Source organism: Podarcis filfolensis (assembly GCF_964270895.1).
Source record: "Podarcis filfolensis genome assembly, chromosome: 7".
Lineage (NCBI taxonomy): Eukaryota > Metazoa > Chordata > Lepidosauria > Squamata > Lacertidae > Podarcis > Podarcis filfolensis.
The window spans coordinates 47,947,422-47,966,635 of record NC_139603.1 but is presented as its reverse complement, the minus strand read 5'-3'; the positions used below and the strand labels follow the sequence as shown (position 1 = coordinate 47,966,635).

Below are 19,214 nucleotides of genomic sequence, written 5' to 3'. Positions count from 1 at the left end.
GGATTACCTACTCACAAAGAACAACTGGAAGGTTAGAAGAGCCAATTGTGCAGAGCTGCAGCAAGCAGCTTTTGTCAATGGGTACCTTCAGGGCTCACAGGGCACAATTTCACACAGCACACTTGCCCACCTCTATTGCAATGTTTGGGGATTGTTGGCTTGGCTTACGATGTGATAAGGTGACAGAAGACGTGCTTAATTCCTCCTTTCTCCTGGGCTTCCATGGGAGGAAGGCTATGATATACACTGGTTCTCATTAATAACAACAAATCAAACTAGATGTGTGGGGCAGTCATATAAGTTCACAAATGGCAACACTCATCTACCCTTATCTTATGGTGTTCTGCTGCTTTCAAGCCATTTTTCTGCAGCTCAGTTCCAATACCAAAGGTGAGCTAGGTAAAGAGATAATTTCATAAAGCCCTTACAAGTCTAGTTTGAGGGCACATGGTGCAGTTACCTTGCAGAAGCTAAGCAGGTCTGAGTCTGGTCAGGGCCTGGATGAGAGACTGCCTGGGGGAGAGGGAGTTCCTTGATGAGAGGCAGGATATAAATGTAATTAAATGGGATGGGGGAGGGGGAAGAAAGGCCAGTTTCACTTCTCACACATGCACTTGAGGAAAAAGACCCCAGCTCCCACCTTACATGTGAACAGTGCAGACAAAAATGCTTAACACAAGCTATATGCAAATATTGAGCTATATTCTTGAAGTATTCTCTGCTATTGCGGACATTGTGCTTTGATGTGCTGACAGCTAGCTCTTCATGACAACCGTGCTGGATGCAATAATGCCATCTCTGATGTTTGATGGAGTAAATACTCGTTAACATTTTTAATAAAATAGTTATTTTAATGCAGTATTTAAAATAATTTTAAACATCTGTCAGTAAGACTGAATACACAACCAGGGAAATGCTGTACTTTACATAAATGGTAAAGCTATGCATTTTATTATACAATTATCTTTCTTCTTCTGTCTGCCTTATCCCACCAGTATCTTGCTGACATTTCACACACACAAATAATTCACTGTGTAGGTTTAACTAACTTAGTTCAGTTTTTCTAACAGAGAAACTAACTAGATTAGAGGCTCTCAACATTCTGCAGTAGTCCTGGTGTCTTAAGTTAGATGGTTTCCCCAATTTGTAAGGTGGCATACCCAAAAGCTTTGAAAGCCTGTAAAAATAAAGACTTTAATGGTAAAGACATTCAGCTGCTATCTCTTACCCATCCCAGTATACACCCAATGTTATACATTATGTGCACAGGGTAGTGCAGAATTTGTAGAAAAGTGCAAAAGGTGTCTTCATATGGCTCTCCACAACCAACTTCTTCTGGAGTGATTCACTGCAGGCAAACCAGCAGGCTCTCTTTAAAGTCCACCAGAACGATCACTTCAGCTCCTTGCAAAGTTTTGTGCTTTCCCACAAAATGCCACAGCAGAATTTTTCTATTAATCGGATTTCAGAATCGCATCCAAACTTCCAGTTTAAGATCAAATCCCTGATAATTATATGTCTGCTCTTTGATTCCCATAATGTAGGAAGCAGGAGATCAAATAATTATATTCTATACTTTACATAAAGCAGTGTTCCACACTGCAAGAGCCTCCAAGATAGTTCCCTGCTTTAAAGTCTGCACAGATGCAAAACCGAACGCATCCAAAGTCATTGTTATGCTGGAAATGAAATGGAAAGGGCAATCGGCCTGTGTTAAGTCTTCCACCAGATTTGCCTTTTAGATTTCGGCAACTACATTTCCAAAAGCTGCTCGCCTGAACTCTTACAGTTCCAGCTTGCTTCATCCGTCCAGTAGTACTGGCAGCACAAGCCATGCCACTGGGAAGTCCCCCTTTCTTTGGAGGCAATAGATTGCAGATCTCACTTTGGCACTTCTTTGGCTTGCTCCCAAGTGGTTTCTCTTCCAGCTAGCTATAGCGAACTCTAAAAACTAGGACAGCTAGCGAGGTTGAATCCTGTAGGCAACACGCTAGCAAGCTGCTTGCCTGCTGGTTTGTGATTAAATACATTCGTCATACCACCCTTCCCCAACTGCAGCATTACAAGGCACAATATTCATGGGATAATATTGCAGATTGAAATACTGACACAAGTGTCGCTTATACTGAACTTCGCAGGCTCCTGAAGCCTTCTGTCTCCAGTGCATTCAGGCAGCATACATGTTTCTAGTAACCACCCAGTAGACAGCTCTAGGTGGTTCCCTTCGTTTAAGAAAAAAGGAAAAGGAAACAGGTGATCACTGTAAACCAAGGTTTCAAGATAGTGCAAACAGGTGTTCTTTGGCAACAAATGCTGGCAAGCCCAAACGCAAACTGCCTAGCCGTTACTTCAGAAGAGCTCGGTACAAGGCTAGAGAGTGCTTCAGCTCTTTTTCTTGTTCCATACAGAATATCAAGTCCCTGAGGCAGATGCGTGTTATCCGTGGATGAAGATTTGGTTTCGCAAGGCTGGGTGATCTGTTTAAGCCCTAGAACAGGAGAAAGGAGAGAAAAGGTGAGTAGTCATTAAAAATAAATAAAACTCACTGTGCAACGTAAGTGCAACTCCAGTAGGATCTTATACTGCATGAGCTTCACCCCTCATTATTTGCCCTAACTTTAGAGGTCTCCCATGCAAGCGATTGCTCGACGGGGCAGAGCTGTCTTTGCAGGAAACACATGCAATTCAGTATGCTGAGACCCGTTTCTCAAAGAACTGTGTTCAGAGTCTTCAGGAAAAAAATAGGATAAAGCTCTTAAATGGCCTCATCCTGAATATCTGAAAGGAGACCTCAAAAAATTCCACCCCAGCCTTAAGATCTATTGGAGAGGTCCCATTATCAATACCCAGATATTTAAGGTGTGACGGCCCACGTGCTGCTCCTCCATGGTAGCATGTGGAACTTTCCTAGGGGTCGTGGGGTAGCCAGAGCCTCTTTCACTTTTAGGAGAACAGCAAAAGGCCTTCTTAGGCTTCATGTCAAGCTATCTCACACTGCTTTTAAAACTGACCATATAACCTTAGTATATGGTTTCATTATTGTTGGAAGCCACCCAGAGTGGCTGGGGCAACCCTGTCAGATGGGCAGCATATAAAATATTGTTATTATTAACATTAGCTGCTTTAAGTGGGACAGAAATGTTTTTTTTTTTATTTAATCCAAACCACCTTAAGGATATAGAACAAAAGAATTTTAGACTCGTTTAGAAAGTAGGGAAACAATACAAGCCAACGCATTTAAACGCTTGGCGATTGGCATGAAGTATATCCGTAGGAAGTGCTACTGCTACTACTTTGACATCAGCAAACAGACTTAAGTTGATACCTGCTTTCTCTCCCAAAAGAAAGACTATTTCTCCCACTAACATGATACAAGACAACACCAGCTGAAAACTGAAATAAGAATGCCATCGTTTTGAAGCTTTCCATTTGTTCAATGGCTTGGAACAAAATAGGCATGGGAGAAATATCGTGGCCATGTACAGGGAGAGAGAGAGGTCCCTTTTTTTCTTGGTAAGACACAAAAGGGTCACAGTTCAAAGTAAGACAACCCCTTACGGGGAGGGGAAGCAAGGGGGGTGGCTAGCTTTGTAGCACAGCTGCCACTACAGGGTTGAAGAGGAGGTCACTCCAACAGGATGCAGCAGAAAGCTCAAGGCATTATTACAAATGAAACACGCCTCAGGGGATTCCTCAGCAATCCAATAGCCATGTCCTTCAGAAGTCAAATAACTTTAGGGAGGGGAAAGTATTTACTTTCTAAACAGAGACCAGCTTAGAGGGCTTAAAACTGAGCATTCACACACAAACCTGTTCATTCTCATGTAGCCCTTTGGAAAACAAACTGTAAAGGACAAAAACCTCAAAATTCCCCATGAGCAATCTCCGTATCTGGATCCATCTCTCCACCCTTGAGAACAGTCATAGCTTGAGCTCATGTAAGGTTTACTCAGAGGTTTGAGTTCAGTGGGGCTTCCTTGTGGGATAGTGTGTACTGCAAGGATGGGGAATCTTTTCAACCTGAGGGCAAGCATGAGGGGGTTGTTTTTGATTTTCTTAAACCAGTACAACGCATGTGGATTATGGGTTTTGCCATATTCACAAAAGAGCACACATATTTGTGTATGCTTCTACATAATCATATGCAAATTTTCATCCTCCCTTGCGTGGGGTGAAGGTGACAAACATAAATTAGGAGCCAAGTGCAAGCAAGCAAGCAATGTTTCTGACAAAACAATAATTGTCTTTCTATACCAGAAAGGACTTCACCTGTTCAATTTCTGCCTGCCACACAGCTGTTCAAAGCATAAGAGCCCTGCTCTCCCCTCGGTGCCAACCCTAAACCACACAAATAACACTCTTTTGATTTTCTCTGTAGATTAAAATAATGGAGAAAGACTGCCTGCCCTAGTTCTTCACAGTTACTCAATACACGGCATAATTTCTGAAGCATATGTTACACCCTTTGCTCCGAAACCTCTTCCACTGCTTCCATGTTTGAAGGTGCTGGCTGCAATTACTTAGGGATTAAAATAAGTCACTCTGTTGTAAATCTGAGGAGAGTGTCTGAACATGTACATACATGCCGTAAACCAGTCCCAGCATAATTTAACTTGACTCTCTCCCTGTCATCTCAAGTTTTTACTGACCATATATCCCTTGGTTATTATATTTGTCCTGCTTTTTGTGTTGCCTTCATTTTAGCCTCTCTTTCACAGGCCCAATAAGTAGACTACTCATACCACTGGAGACAAGGTTGCCCAGTAATTTACATATCTTCTCCATGTATTCTCTTCTGTTCAAAGTACTGAATTTGCATCATTCACGTGTTGTCTCACAAAGCACAAATATAAGCAGTGCCTTTTTTGTGATGGAACAGAGTACCATCGCCTCTTTTTTTACTGGCCATGAGTGTTGGTTAAGGTTAAGTGAAGTTTTCCTCCAACATCTATTTAACCAAGCAACACTTGAGTCTCTCTCAGGGAACTTTCCCAAGGCAACAGATTTGAGCTTCTCCCACACTGGGTGTGGAGTTGTTTAAACTTTGTCAGGATGAGCCCGTCATTTTTATGATTATTTTGTATTGTCTTTCTTTTATATTATGTTTTATTGTACTTCTAAATGTTGTTGCATACACCCCCAATATTTTATATGAGGGGCAGTCTAGAAATATTTTTATGAAGTAGATAAATATGATAACTTAATCAAATGCACACAATAGCCCATATAGCTTTTAGCTTACATGTAGAATTTGGAAACAGATGTGCAAACTGAACTCTAAATGGAAGATTGGCATAAAATCTGGGAGACTTATCCAAGCCTTTCATTATGTGCCAAAATAAAAGAACTGTCATGCAAAATCCTATCTAGGGCTCCCCCCCCCCCCAAATAATATACAAAACCAGATTGGTCTCTGGTTTAAGCTGGTATGCATGTTATGTTTTTTAGATGCTTTAATTGCTTTAAAATGTTTTTAGATTGTTTAAAGTATGTTTTCATTTCACTTTAAATTGTATTGTTTAACATTCTGATGTTTGTTGCTCTGGCCTCCTTTGGGCGGCAGGGCAGGATACAAATTTAATAAATAAAAGTGTGCTTTTCCACATTGTGAGAATGTGAAGCTGTAGCAAGGTTTTCGTTTTTCCTGCTGCTGTATATGAAAGCTGATGAGTCGTATCACAGACACCATCCTTCCTCGAATCCAGCCAACCATTTGCTACATTCTTTTAATAGTTAGCATGACAAATACAAAGTTAACAGACATTAGCAATAATGTTACATGGTTGATGGACTAAGCTAATCATCACTAGTCCAAGAAATACTCAAGGGCCAAAAATACAATTATATAGTATCCATTCTCAAGAGACGATCAGAAGAATGAGCATTAAATTTAAAGGTTCTGCAATTTGTTCCAAAAGCATTTATATAATGTTTTCTTATGCGTGTACAATACATACATGTAATGAAGTCATGCCAGGTAAGAGATCCACCCTTGTTTCTCATTTACCGTTAGCAGATAAGCTTGAGTTAGCCAAACAGTGGAATTTCTTTCACTCTCCCCATCAATTCAATTGCAGAATATTCTCATGAGAAATCTACGCAGCAAACTTTGGCCAAATGAAACAATACAAAAAAAAAACTCAACAGCTTTTGTGTCCGGATTTTTAACTTTTTGAAATATGGCAACCTTATGCTGTGCTGCATTTTGTTTTTTGAAAAAGTTTTAAACCTACACTGGCTTTTTTAAAAATATAAAATAAAACCAGTAGAAATCTCATGTAAGATAACTTCCTTTAAGGTTTTTATTAGCCAATGCAAGATTAGGGTTTCACAATGAAACCAGAATTCTGAAAACGAAACAAACTTCAGTTGCCAAGAGATTGTAAAGTGGAAAACATGCTTCAAACCAGAGAATTCTGCTTTTTTTTTTTTCTTCTTCTACAGGTCAAGTGCCCACAGCACCACTGTGAGGTGCTCCATCAATGTGCCATGTTGAAAAGCAACACTTATAAAGAACTTCAGTTGACCTTCTATTTCTTACTGGGATGAAAAAGTCTCCAAGACAGCTCTCTGACAGTAAAATAAGTAAATTAAAATACTATACAGCACTTTTGATTTTTAAAAAGGAGAATGAGAACTCTTAGGACACCTCATGGCATGACAGACATGTTTTCACTTGAACAATTTAGGAATAAATGTGTATGTTTATGATCCAATTATCTTCACTCATGCTGGAACTTCACTAAACTGTCAAAGATCTGCAAGAGACTAGGTATTAATATTCTGTTGTGTAGCTTTCCTCCCCCAACTTACATTGTGACATTTCTACAAGTCCTTTCAAATGTAACCAACAGAGTGTTTTACATATTGAGACAAATTACTGGAAATGTAGTGTCAGTTTACTCATGATTATGCCCAAGATTCATGCTTACATGTCACTATCTGTGGCTGCATCAGATCCTTAATCTGTACCTAGAGGTAACAAATACTGTACAAAATGTGTCATGTTAACTTAATAGACGATTATTAAACTGAAATATTCTGGCTCTTTGCCACATCATTTTAGGCAATATATCATCAACTAAATTATAAAACTCTTGACCCTTCACATGTCATCAACGTTTGTGTTATCAATATGTTTAGCCCAGAGCTACAATACAATTAGTCATTTAAATTGCAGATATCTTTCACACAAGAAAATAATTAAGTTCATCTCTGTACAGGAATGGCATTCTATGAGCCTGTGAGCTGCACTGCTTAAACCTATAAATGGCAGTCTAGAATATTTTAGCCAATTTACAGGCAAACATCTGACGTCATGAGTGTGGCCCAAACTGACAACCTTCTACGAAATTCAGAGATGAAACTGAAACTCCACCATCCACTGACAGATGTGACATACAACACATTTGTTGCTTCCTAGTCTCTTCCAATGAGACTGTTTCTCAGTTACAGAGAGTCCCAAGATGCACCAAGCACTTACAATTGAGGGGACTCAGTCAGCATGCAAGTCAAGGAAGCTGACAAGCTTCTGAACCCAGGAGTAAGGAATCTGCAATCCTCCAGAGGCTGTTGGACTATAATTCCTATCAGCCCAGCCAGCATGCCCTACGGTCAAGGATGATGGGGCAGCAGTAGGTTCCACAGCCCTGCTCTAGAATATACATTTGTCTGCACAATTAGCTGAAAGTCAGTCAATTTGTGCATTATTCCACAACCACGAGAGTCAGCGCTTAAGGGGGCTTGAACTGTTACGAAGACACAAGTTTCTTTCTGGCTACCCTGTGCCTGTGTTAAGGAGTACAGAACATTAGCTCCACAATCATGGCAACAACCTGGTTGTCCCCATAGTTTTTGCCAATGCACCAATAGTGTCAAGTATGGTGCACACACTGATACCGAAGAGATAGCTATCAACCCTATTTCACATAGATATGAACATATAGGCACAGTACTGCAAATGTGATTTTTGAAGAATCAAATCAAAAGGTAAATCTTGCTTCAAACCTCTAATCTTCAGGAGAAGAGTGTCCAGGCTTATGCAGTCAAAATGGCAGCATCAACACAGAAGAGGGTACTCGTAGGAACCCTGGGATTGGAAGGTCACCACCAACTAATGTTCTATATGTGGCAATGAATGGGAAGACTTCCTTGGGCAGAGTTTAACTGCTTTCACAGGAAAGTGCCAAGGAGAAGTCTGGAAAAAGTGACCTGGCCCTCAGGTAATAATGGCAACCTTCCCAGGAGATGTCTACCCAAAACACTTGGCACGCTGGGAGGGGCATGAGCAACATAAACTAGTTCACTCCCCCCCCCCAAAAAAAAAGATGCTTTAGCTATCCATATAACTGTATATATATGAATTAAATGCATGCTTCTGGTGCATTACCACTAGTTTTATTTAACACTTATAGAAAGATAAATAACTGGAAACGGTCAGATGTGTGTCAAACTGCTTAAGCTCTTTGACATTTAACAGCTTTAGAAAATAAGTATCTTTGCACTCGATGGATATAGTTCTACATATTTAAATTAGACATGTTTTCTCAAAATATGCTTTTGGTGATTCCTAGTGTGTACAGGCCCCCAAGCCATATTCTTCCATTTCAAGGCCATCCTTTCATCTCTGAACAGAACACTGTTTACTCATCAGGATGTTTTGCTTTCCTTGTTATGCGTATACTGCAAGCATTCTGCTTCTATAAAAAAAAAAGATTTCTCAGAGATTATTTGATTTAAAAACTACTTTACAGTCATAACTCTTCAGATCCATTTACAATACACCTCACCATTTCTAAACCCCAGCAAAGAACCAGGACACTTCAACACTGGTTGGAACAAACTGCTTAGTGGCTGGACCCTTTAGCACTCTAATATCCGACAAACTAAAAATGAATTTGCACAGGAAGTCCCAGCATATATGTAAAAGATTAAAGCTCCCAGAGATTTGTGTACTGTAAAATAATGTTACAACACATGCCACTCTTCCTCTCATGGTTAGAAATCTAAGCCTCTGCAGCATGGGCTGGCAAATATTGGTGGCCACATTCTCCCACTCCCATACCTAGTGATATTAAAGTTATGGCCTGTCTCAAATTACTTGGCAAAATTATATTCAAGAAAGCAGGCCCCATCACACTCAAATATTCAACCTGGGTCATGTTGCTTTTTTTGTAGTTGAATACCAAAATGTATTCTTCATACACCTAAAACTGTTAAGTTTTAACACAACATTGTGTTCCCACTTCACAGCTACACTTTAGGGTGAGCTGCAGTTGGTTGTCTCTCCCTGTTGAAAGTCCACTCTGGCCAACTAATTTCTGTAGTGCAGGGATAGGGGTCCTTCATGCCTCCAGATGTTGTTGGACTCCAGCTCCCATACGTCCTTCCCAATGTGACCAAAGGCCAGGATGGTGGGAGTTGGAGTCCATCAACATCTACAGGTCCCCCACCTCTGCTATGTTTGGAGCATCACTTGTAGGTGCTTAGAAACCAAATGAATTAACTGACTTGCTACATATTTTATAGACACCCTTATAAAGATGCAAAGTGTAGGCATAGCATGCCTTAATGAGTGCTTCCCTTTATGTTGCACAAAATGTTGGATGCTATTGTTCTGATGTATAACTCTATTGCCACTGGCATTTTCATCTAGTGTTATGTAGGGTTACAGCACAAGTGTTTAATAAGGTAGGAACAGCATCAGTGACAGCAAGAATATGTCTAAGGGGCAGCCATTATATTATCCTCTAGAATTATAGAAAAGTAAAAGCTAAGAATAATTACTACCTTGCTCTGCTGTAGCCTTCACCTACTTAATAGTAAACACCATGATTTACCTAATGAAAGCCGAATGGTTAAGGGAGGGACCTGGGAAAGTTGTTATACCAAGCTCATGATTTTAAATCTTTTAGCAGTAATTAAGGTAGATAAAAGCTCATTCTACAGGCTGCAAGAAGATAGCCACTAATTTATTAAAATTTCAAGGCACACACCCAAGCTCAAAGGCAAGATAATATCCCTGTTGGTGGACTGATTCACTTTTGTTGGCTAGTCAAAAATTTATTCCACCATTCTTGCCCTGAGAAGCAAAATATCTTACCAGAGCTCACTTGTCCCCTGAACATCCTTAAAATTCTGGGCAACATTGTTAGGGAACAGCCAATGGTTTTAAACATCCCATGTGGGTGTCCTCCATTCGCAGGCGATGGGTGCTCCAGTCCAACCTCATCGGGAGTACGCCATGTTAGCAAAGGCAAATAGGTATTTCAAGTGAACTTTTAAATTTCTTTGAAATAGCTGGCTAGTTTTATAATGTGGGGGGGGGGGGTTGAAATGTATTCAGATGATCATTCTAGCTTTTTTAAAATATTCATTTTATATCTAGACTTAACAGCAACCAAAATAGTTAGGCAGAAGAAGAGTTCTCGACTGACGGAAACCCAGGAACTTTCCATTCACCATCATGCAGAAGCAGGTGGGATAACAAGAGCAAATGGATTTTCTTTCATTATTCGGAACATATATATATATAGAGAGAGAAAGAGAGATGAGATTCAGGATGAGAATTCTGAAATGCTGTGAGACATCCAAGATAGGTGGGAAAAGACTTGAGGCTTGCCTTAGATATCATACAAATGATGCCCATGACATTTGCACAACCACAGCCAACGGAAAAGACACTAGCCACCCTTGTCCTCTTGCTACGTTTTACTACAGGAGTAGTAAAACACCATTCCTTTTCAGAACACAACTCATAATCATGCAGAACTTTTCTGGATGCCAAGAGGCTGCTTCATTGCCACTAAAACTGATAAATATCAAGTCGCGTGAAATTCCAACAATATACAAAACAGAAACACAGTTCAGCTGGAAGATACTAAACCAAGAAGGGTTACTGCACGTACCTCCAGTCCGGATGAATCCAGTGGCCTCTTTTTTCTTGGCCCAATGGCTGCCAGAGCTGCATGGTTAGCCTCCATTTGCTGCATTTGTGCAAGTTCTAATTGCTGCAACTAATTTAGGAAGAAAAGAGGAAGTTATGAGCAGGTTGGTCTGCAGTACCCTGAAAGTCACGGCTCAACTTGAGTCAGTTAGTCTTAGCCTTGGCCAGTCTTCTACAGTTAGAAATTCATGAACCGAGTGTGTTCTTGTTTGCTTGTTATCCCATTTCTATAGCAATAAAAAGGTTCAACAAGAAGCATATTTAGGAACATCATTCTATAGGTCACTATACATTTGTTTTGGAAAAAAATACGTACTTCAGTGGAACATTTACCATTTAAGAAAGTATGTAATAATCTCTTTAATATTAAGCATCCCATTCTCCATTTCCTTTATTAAAAATACAATTTATTCTGAAAGAATCTATTAATACTATTTTAGCTTATGTTTCCTCCGTCTTGCAGGAAGCAGTTTTGATTTATGAATATTTACCTAAACCTCATTCTGGCTGCTATTTGTAATAGGCTGAGATGGCTAGAGCAATGCAGGTAGCCACCGCATACATCTCTTAGCACCAGATCACAAATACATACATGCAAGATACTTGAGAACTCTGCACTGTGACAAGATGCAAATATATGAATCACTTCTACTGAGAAGTATTGCACAGGAGGTATCAAGTTCCAACCTGTTAAATCTGCCATGGCCAATTCACAAAAATAAGTTTAGTGCATGTTGCAGACAGACAGTTGTGCTATGTGAACCAGCTCCCATATGCCTTTACACCCTAAATTCATCCCTTGAGGGATGAATTCAGCTACAGCAGCTTACAGCAGGGATAGCTACATGCACTCCCGATGTTGTTGCAACTGCCATCAGCCCTGGCCAACATGGCCAATTGCCAGGGAGTATGGGAGCTGGGAATCCAAAACATCTGGAGAACCACAGGATAGATATGTTACTTATCCCTAAACCAGATGAAGCAATGTCCCACCAAGTCTCAAGACTAGTACTCTATAGACTTCTCAGCACTACTATATATTTGCTCAGAAGGCACAAGTCTTGAGATCAGAAGCCAGCCAGAAAGCATTTCAAGCCCATTTTCCCTTCTTCGATTTTTCCATCTGCTACAAGTACAAAGATTTTTTTAAAAAACCTGTGTAAAGATCAAATTGCTATGAAAACGTTGCAGAAATTGTAAAATGGTCTTTGTTGCTGCTGGCCTTTTTAATAATAATATATAGGTTTTTTAAAAGTCTGGTCTTGAAGCAGTCAGGAGTTTCTAGGTGACACAATAACCATTTTAGTTAATCTGACCTGAAGCACAAATAAAGTGGAGGCACATTTTTTTAAGCCCTTCCCAATGGTGAAATGGCATTTGCAGCATAGCTGTAATCACATGAAGCAATTTTTAAGAAGGGGAAACTGCTCTGTTCTCCTGTTCAGTTTTAAGAAAAGATTTCCTTACCATCTCACAGAAATTGGATTTTTCCACTTTCATAAAACTTGCAGACACACACACACACCACATTTCAGTACAAGTAGGAAGGGCAAGTATTTTAGTTTAGGAAGAAGTACACTGACTTGTTGCTTTTGATGCACTTAAACTCTTCAGATGCTAGACAGTTGATGGTCACTTGAACTATTGTTTTATTTTGCCCATGCACCAGGGCATTCTGAATACTTAATGTGCTTTAATAAACAGAAAGCATTATCTACTTCACTGTGGTACAGAGCAAGCATTATCCACCTGATAGGTACAGAAATAATACATTCCAGAGGGCAGTGAAGGCCCCAAACAACCTTCAAGTGCCATTTTACATTCAAGGGAAGCTGGTTTGAAACCTTTAGCCCTCATAGGTTCATAATTTAGCCAGCAGAATTCCTCTCCATGTTGCCCTTCCAACAGGAGATGCAAATGCAACTAAACTATCCAATGACTGTTGCACCTATTACCACCTGTCATGCCATCTGATATGTAAAACGAGTGACATTAGTTCAGGTCAGATGCAATGGGAAACTAATCTCTCATGGCATGAATGAGACATGGAAAGTTTCAGGCTTGTATGCACTTCCCTCTTGTCTCATCTACTTGAACTTTCAATCCCGATTTTGAACTGTGCAGTTTTACATGGTGTGCAAATCTGACTTGGTGCATTCTCATGTGGGACAGCAAACAGCCCACAAAAAGAACAGCTGCAGCTGAAAGTTTATAGGAACAAAGGCTACTATGTGGCTTTCATGGACTGATGGAAGGTTTTATTAGAAAATGTATACCTACTCCAAACAGAGAACTGTGTTAAGTCTGGGTGTCACAGTTTAAGGAGGCCTTTGGAAAAAAAACCTGTAGTGTGTCCAATAGGCAACCAGGACAAAAGGCTTGGAAACCATGTCCATAAAGAACTGTTCAAAGAACTGAGTATGTTTAGCTTGAAGAGAGTATAATGGAGAAACAGGATAGTGGCCTTCAAATATATCAGGCACGTCCAACCTAAAGTTGGTTGCGATCTATCAACAAGTATCAAAAACTGGCAGTGATCTACCACCCTCCAAAGTCATTTAAGTTAAATAAATAAATGGATCTTTATTTCACAGATATAGTAGCTATATATGGATATCATTATGACAGATCCAAATAGTTACTAGATGGACAAGTAACTAAACAAGTGAGGAAAGTCAAACTATATTTTTATATTAGTTTGCACAGATCTGAGGAGCCAGCTTCTCTCTGTGTGTGTTAACTCTTTCCCTTCTGAGTTGCTTCCTTCCTTGCTCCGTGATTCTCCTTCGCTGCTTCTGTCCCCGCCCCCATCAAAGGAAGCCTTCCCAAGCAGCTCCTCCTTGCGCCTCCCTCTGTCTCTGGCAGCCGCCTCCCTCCCCATTGAGAAAGCCAGGCTAAACCCACCTCCCCTCTTGCAGCAGCATCACAGAGACCTCCCCCCACCTCCCTCGTGCCTCCCTCCATCTCCCCGCATGCGCTGCTCAGAGAAAGACCCTGCGATTGGCCAGAAACAACCTCGCGGTCCACCGAGGTCTCGCAATTGATGTGTTGTACATGGCTGAACTATATGAAGACCTGTCACACAGAAGATTGAGCAGACTTGTTCTCTGGTGCTCCAGAAGAGCAGTGCTAGAAATAATAGGTGGAAATTGCAGGGAAGGTGATTTTGGATAAGCATTAGGAGAAACTTCCAAATAGCAACAGCTTCCCCACTAACAGTGGAACAAACTGTCTTGGGAGTTGGTGGGCTCTCCTTTGCTGGAGGTGCTTAAGCAAAAGTGGGCAGGCATCCATCAGGGATGCCGTATGTCCTGCTTTTAGGCAGGGGGTTGGACTAGATCTCCAAAGTCCCTTATAGCTCAACCACTCTAAAAAAAAAACACCACACACAAACACACACAAAAAACCCAAACAAATACACAAGATGAAAAATGCAATAAAACCAAACACCATTTTACAGCCTATAATATTCACGTATGGACTATGCAATCTTCCTGCTCTCTTTTAGACCTTTGTTGTCAAAAAGTTCAACTTACTGTCTAGCACAGTGTTTCCCAAACTTGGGTCTCCAGCTGTTTTTGGACTACAGTTCCCATCATCCCTGACCACTGGTCCTGCTAGGTAGGGGTGATGGGAGTTGTAATCCAAAAACAGCTGGAGACCCAAGTTTGGGAAACACTGGCTTAGCAGCTTTTCCTGTTCCTGATTTATTTTTAAAAAAGAATGTATTCAGCCATCAGCTTCTCAAATTACTTCTTTGCTTGCTTCAGTTTATGCTCATTTATGAGAATTTCCCCCCTCATTTGGATAAGACTTCTATTTTTTAAGGAACCCTTCTTCCCATTTATAGCTTCCTTGACCTTGGCATTTATGCCTGCTTGAATCCTCTTGGCACTTGTTCATCACCATTCTAGTCTGTAGTACTACTGCAGTGATTTAAAAGAAACTTCAAAGCTGCCTGAAGAGGTCTGACCCACCTGACCCACCCCTTCAACTTCCTTTTAACTAATCCCCTCACATTTGAGAAGTTTCATCTTTTGAAGGCAGGTGCAAGTGCTAAAATTTCCAAGCAACTTTCCCCTTACATATTGTGGCCACTTTCCCCAAGTGGTCCAGCAACACTTAAACACCATATCATGGGTAGGCAAACTAAGGCCCGGGGGCCGGATCCGGCCTAATCACCTTCTAAATCCAGCCTGCGGACAGTCCGGCCCCCCACAAAGTCTGTGGGGGGAAATTTGCTGACCCCTGCACTACATCCTGGGTACTGCATGATATTAGGTTAACACCTTGCCTCTTGCTCTGTGGCCTCCATGAGGAATGATTATGACTTAGAATAACTTGCAGCATCTTGAAATTTTGTCCAGCATTATCTTAAACCACATTTTACCTACTCAGTGTGAGGATTGTTGAAACCACCACCCACCACATCTTATGCTCTGGCTACAGGTAAGAGTTGAGAATGAAAGCAATATCTAAAGCTTACCATAAAGCCAGAGGAAGGGTGGTATTGGAAAGGAGAACAAATACCAGAAGGTCAAAGATGAGCTGTTTTGACCAACAGGTCAAACTTGTAATCATCAGGAATGGTTTCAGCTTGGAAAGCAATCCCTTTTAGTTATTCCCCCAGTACTGAATTTTGCATTGTAAGCTCTTTGGGGCAGGCAGCTCACCTTTTGCACTCTAAAGCACTACTGAACACTAATGGAGTTATGTATAAGGAAGTCAAAATGTTTCCATAACTGGGCACTGCACCATTCTCAAGTCACTCCTCCCAAGGTTTAGGGTAGTAAAATGCACAACTAGAGGTAAATATCCATTAAGAGTATCTTATAGGGAACTGCTTTCTTGATAGCAAAACTTAGAGGGGCAGAGACGAAGTAGCATTAGGCAAGTAACAATGGTAAGTTGTAAGTAATATGCATATTTTGATGTATAACGTCAATCCCACTCAACGCGCCTAAGGAAACCTTCTGATGCAGAGGGTCCAAATCCCCTCACTTTGGCTCTCCTTGCATTCTGTGGGCATTCCTTTACTTTGGTTGAAGTCTGGTGCATAGATGCCGAGACCATTTCACAGGATTGCCATTTGTACTGCCTCTCCTCCTACATTAATCCAAACAACGAGGGCCCTTTAAAGCATTCATAAATAACCTGCTGCTGCTGCTGCTATTGGCACTTAGAAGCCAACCGTAGCAATGTTAAGCAACGACAAATTTGATAGTTCAAGAGGCACAGTTAAGAAAAAGATTGCTCAGGAAAAAAACAAAACCACTCATTTACCACAGAGATCCTTAAAAATGGCATGGAATCAGTCAAGTAACTATAGAAACCAATTTCTTCAGCTCTGTATCACACATCTCACACCTCAATTGTCTTTATTATTGTCTGCTGTCAGATCCTTAATCAGAAATGTGAACAGGCTTGATTTATTCAGCGGGGAAAAGAATCTGTAGGTCAAGTAAAAAAAAAAATCTCACTCACACAGTCTTCAACCTTAGGTATTTTCATTTAATTCTGTTCCCAGTAGCTCTGGGGGCAACTCCAGTGAGATCCAATATTAAGGCTCAATTAAAATAAGCTCCAATTAGTGGAGCTTTTTTCTCTCCGGCTAGAAAAGTCAGGAAATGGATATTGGGAAATGTAAAAAGTCAGCTACTGAGAGGAGGCTGCAGCAGACATAAATGAACTTATTTGTTGATTTCTGCAGTTGCTATGCAGAGGCCTCTGGGAGTAAAAGCTTAACCAGTCTAAGCTATAAACTAAAACCCCTGCAGCTAAACATGAACTGCGTGAAACAAGGGCTCCATTCCAGAACAGAAAACTGCTGGGCCCAGAAAATTAAAAGCCAGAGGCGTTTTCCATTTAAAACTAAATCCCAGTACCGCCTCCCAGCCAAAGAATTATAAGCAGTATCAGATTTACAAAACGAACAATTACCCTGGAAAAATGTAGCCTATTGTACGGTCCCAGATGCTAAATCTCAAAGTGTCTTTTTCCCCCCTAATCCCACATTATATTCTTACCAAACACACTGCTGTATAGTTTAGGCCTGTCTAGAAATAGTTCTTTGTAAACTATGAAAATAAAATGTTAAGAGCTCATAATTCATTGACCTCATTTGAAGTGCTGCCCTTGCCTGTAGCAGTTCCTGTCCTTCCCCAAGGCCTCTGCAAATGGTATGCAACAGCAAAATAAACCCTGACCTAATTGCCAGGAGAGGAGGGCTGCCAACCTTCCCTCAGAATACAAAGGCAAAGCGTGGGGACTTGAAAAAGTCATACCTCTTTTGCTTTCTGCTTTAATCGCAGCTGCTCCGGATCTTCTTTATTGGTACGGCTCTATCAAAAAGGAAAGGAAAGGAAAAGAAGGGGGGAGGGAGAGGAAGAAAAAGAAAGACGTTTAATAGAAATTACTAGCACCCAAACACAACATTATCTTTAAATATTTAATAAGTTACAATTTTCTCTTCTGATTGGAAACCTTAGCTGGAGGGAATGAATGCCTCAAGCCAGATTGGCTCTCTCTCTCTCTCTCTCTCTCACACACACACACACACACACACACACACACACACAAACCCCCCCCCCTCTCTTCATCAGGGACTGCTGCCTCCATTCTAGCCCAGAGGAAGCTTGAACTAAAAATGATGCTAACATTGTCAGTCAGGTCCAGCCTAGGCATGATGATGTTCATGTCAGCAACAGACACTTGGGAAAATGAGAAAAGCAGCAAGGAGGGAGATAAAAAGATCCGGCACCATATTTGATGGGCATGCAGAAGACCTCCTTAAGGAGCCTATTTTTTCAGTTCCTATATTGGGCCATTTTAAAATAGGTCATTTGCAAGAGTTATAATAGGTTACGTTTAATAGGTCCCAGGCAGCTACCAGTGGATCATCCGGTAGGGGAAGGAAAGACTTCTAGGTCCATTAGCAAATTGGTGTAACCTTGAAGCTCCTAGCTCAGTGCATAAGCAACTTGCTGAAGGCCACACAAAGCTCAGTCATCCCCTGCGATCTGTAATGTGGGATAATAGGAATGTACCCTTTAAGTTAATTCTAAGGCATGTATGGGGAACCTCAGGCCTGTGTAGTCCAAAGGTGGCCTCTCCAGTCCTCTATCTGACCCTCAAAACTCTGTCCAGGAAACACCCATTTACCCAGGCCATGCTGATCACCAGCCCTACTTCATACCTTCTTCTTGAGAGTTTTTGCCTGGCTGGAATCTGTCCTTGAACTCTGCTTGCTTGGTTGGAGTACAGGGAAAGGTGTGTGGGTGTGGGTGTGAACTGCCCTACTGTACAAAGGTAAAATTCATATTTGTTGCACCATTGACCTGTGGTTCCAGGAAGGTTGCCAGCAACCTTTGCAAAGGTTAATGCTGGGTCCTTGCAAATCATAGCCAGAATCCACCTGTCCCAAGATATAGTCCCCTGCCCAGTAGTTTGCAGCGGGCTAGAGTTACATCTTCATCAGACCCAAGTTAGACACACTGAAAGCTATATAAAGAGATAACTTCCTGCACTTCTATGCTTGGCTACTGAATTCTGCACAGACCCATGGACATGCAATATGGAAGTCTCTGGCAAGAGGTACCAGCTGCCAAAAACTGAGAAGTCTGGTGGGAGATGACTGAAATGGTTTAAGAATTGGAAGCAGAAGTGTCCTCTAGCTGCTGCTCATCCATTTTTGTCTTCAACATGAAGCAACAAAAAATAATAATAGAAGGAGAGGCTACAAACTCCCCACCATCTAGTTCTAATTTTTGAGTGTTTGGCTCTGTCTTATTTCTGTTTTTAGCAAGAGCAGCATTCAGTAAATGGTCTAGAGTCATACAGCCCAGACATAGGCTTATTACCAACAACTTTGAAATAGTGATAAATAGTAATATAACCAAAGTGTATGACGTTTTCCTATTTGCTTTTAACATCAATCTTTTTTTTTTCTATGGGATATCTTTCCTACGCATTTCAAGTGTCAAGGGGGCCCACTGGCACCACACAAAAAACACACAAATGCAAGAAGTGTCCATATATTACAACATGTTTGGACTCAGGAGCCCTGTTTAGGGAAGTTTTTAATGTTTGAAGTTTGATCGTGTTTTTAATATTCTGTTGGGAGCCACCCAGAGTGGCTGGGGAAACCCAGCCAGATAGGCGGGGCATAAATACAATACAATAAAAAATATTATTATAGAAAATATTGGAAAGATGGAGAGTAGTAGTCCACTGTTGCGAAAAAACTTTGCCAGAGTTTGAACCTTTTCGG

General features: G+C 41.0%; 1 protein-coding gene across 4 annotated transcripts in view; it reads right to left on the bottom strand.

The window, feature by feature from the left end:
- Window positions 1–830: 830 nt before the first annotated feature.
- The window catches only part of TAF4B (TATA-box binding protein associated factor 4b), a 61,769-nt gene continuing 43,385 nt past the window's right edge, over window positions 831–19,214 (bottom strand). For all 4 annotated transcript variants that reach the window (XM_083622959.1, XM_083622957.1, XM_083622958.1 and 1 more), the window contains 3 exons: window positions 17,230–17,286; window positions 10,908–11,015; window positions 831–2,488 (listed from right to left, as the gene is read on the bottom strand). In XM_083622959.1, the coding sequence (XP_083479085.1) occupies window positions 2,345–2,488; window positions 10,908–11,015; window positions 17,230–17,286 (309 nt within the window). In that variant the 3' untranslated portion in view covers window positions 831–2,344. The remainder of the gene's footprint in view (window positions 2,489–10,907; window positions 11,016–17,229; window positions 17,287–19,214) is intronic.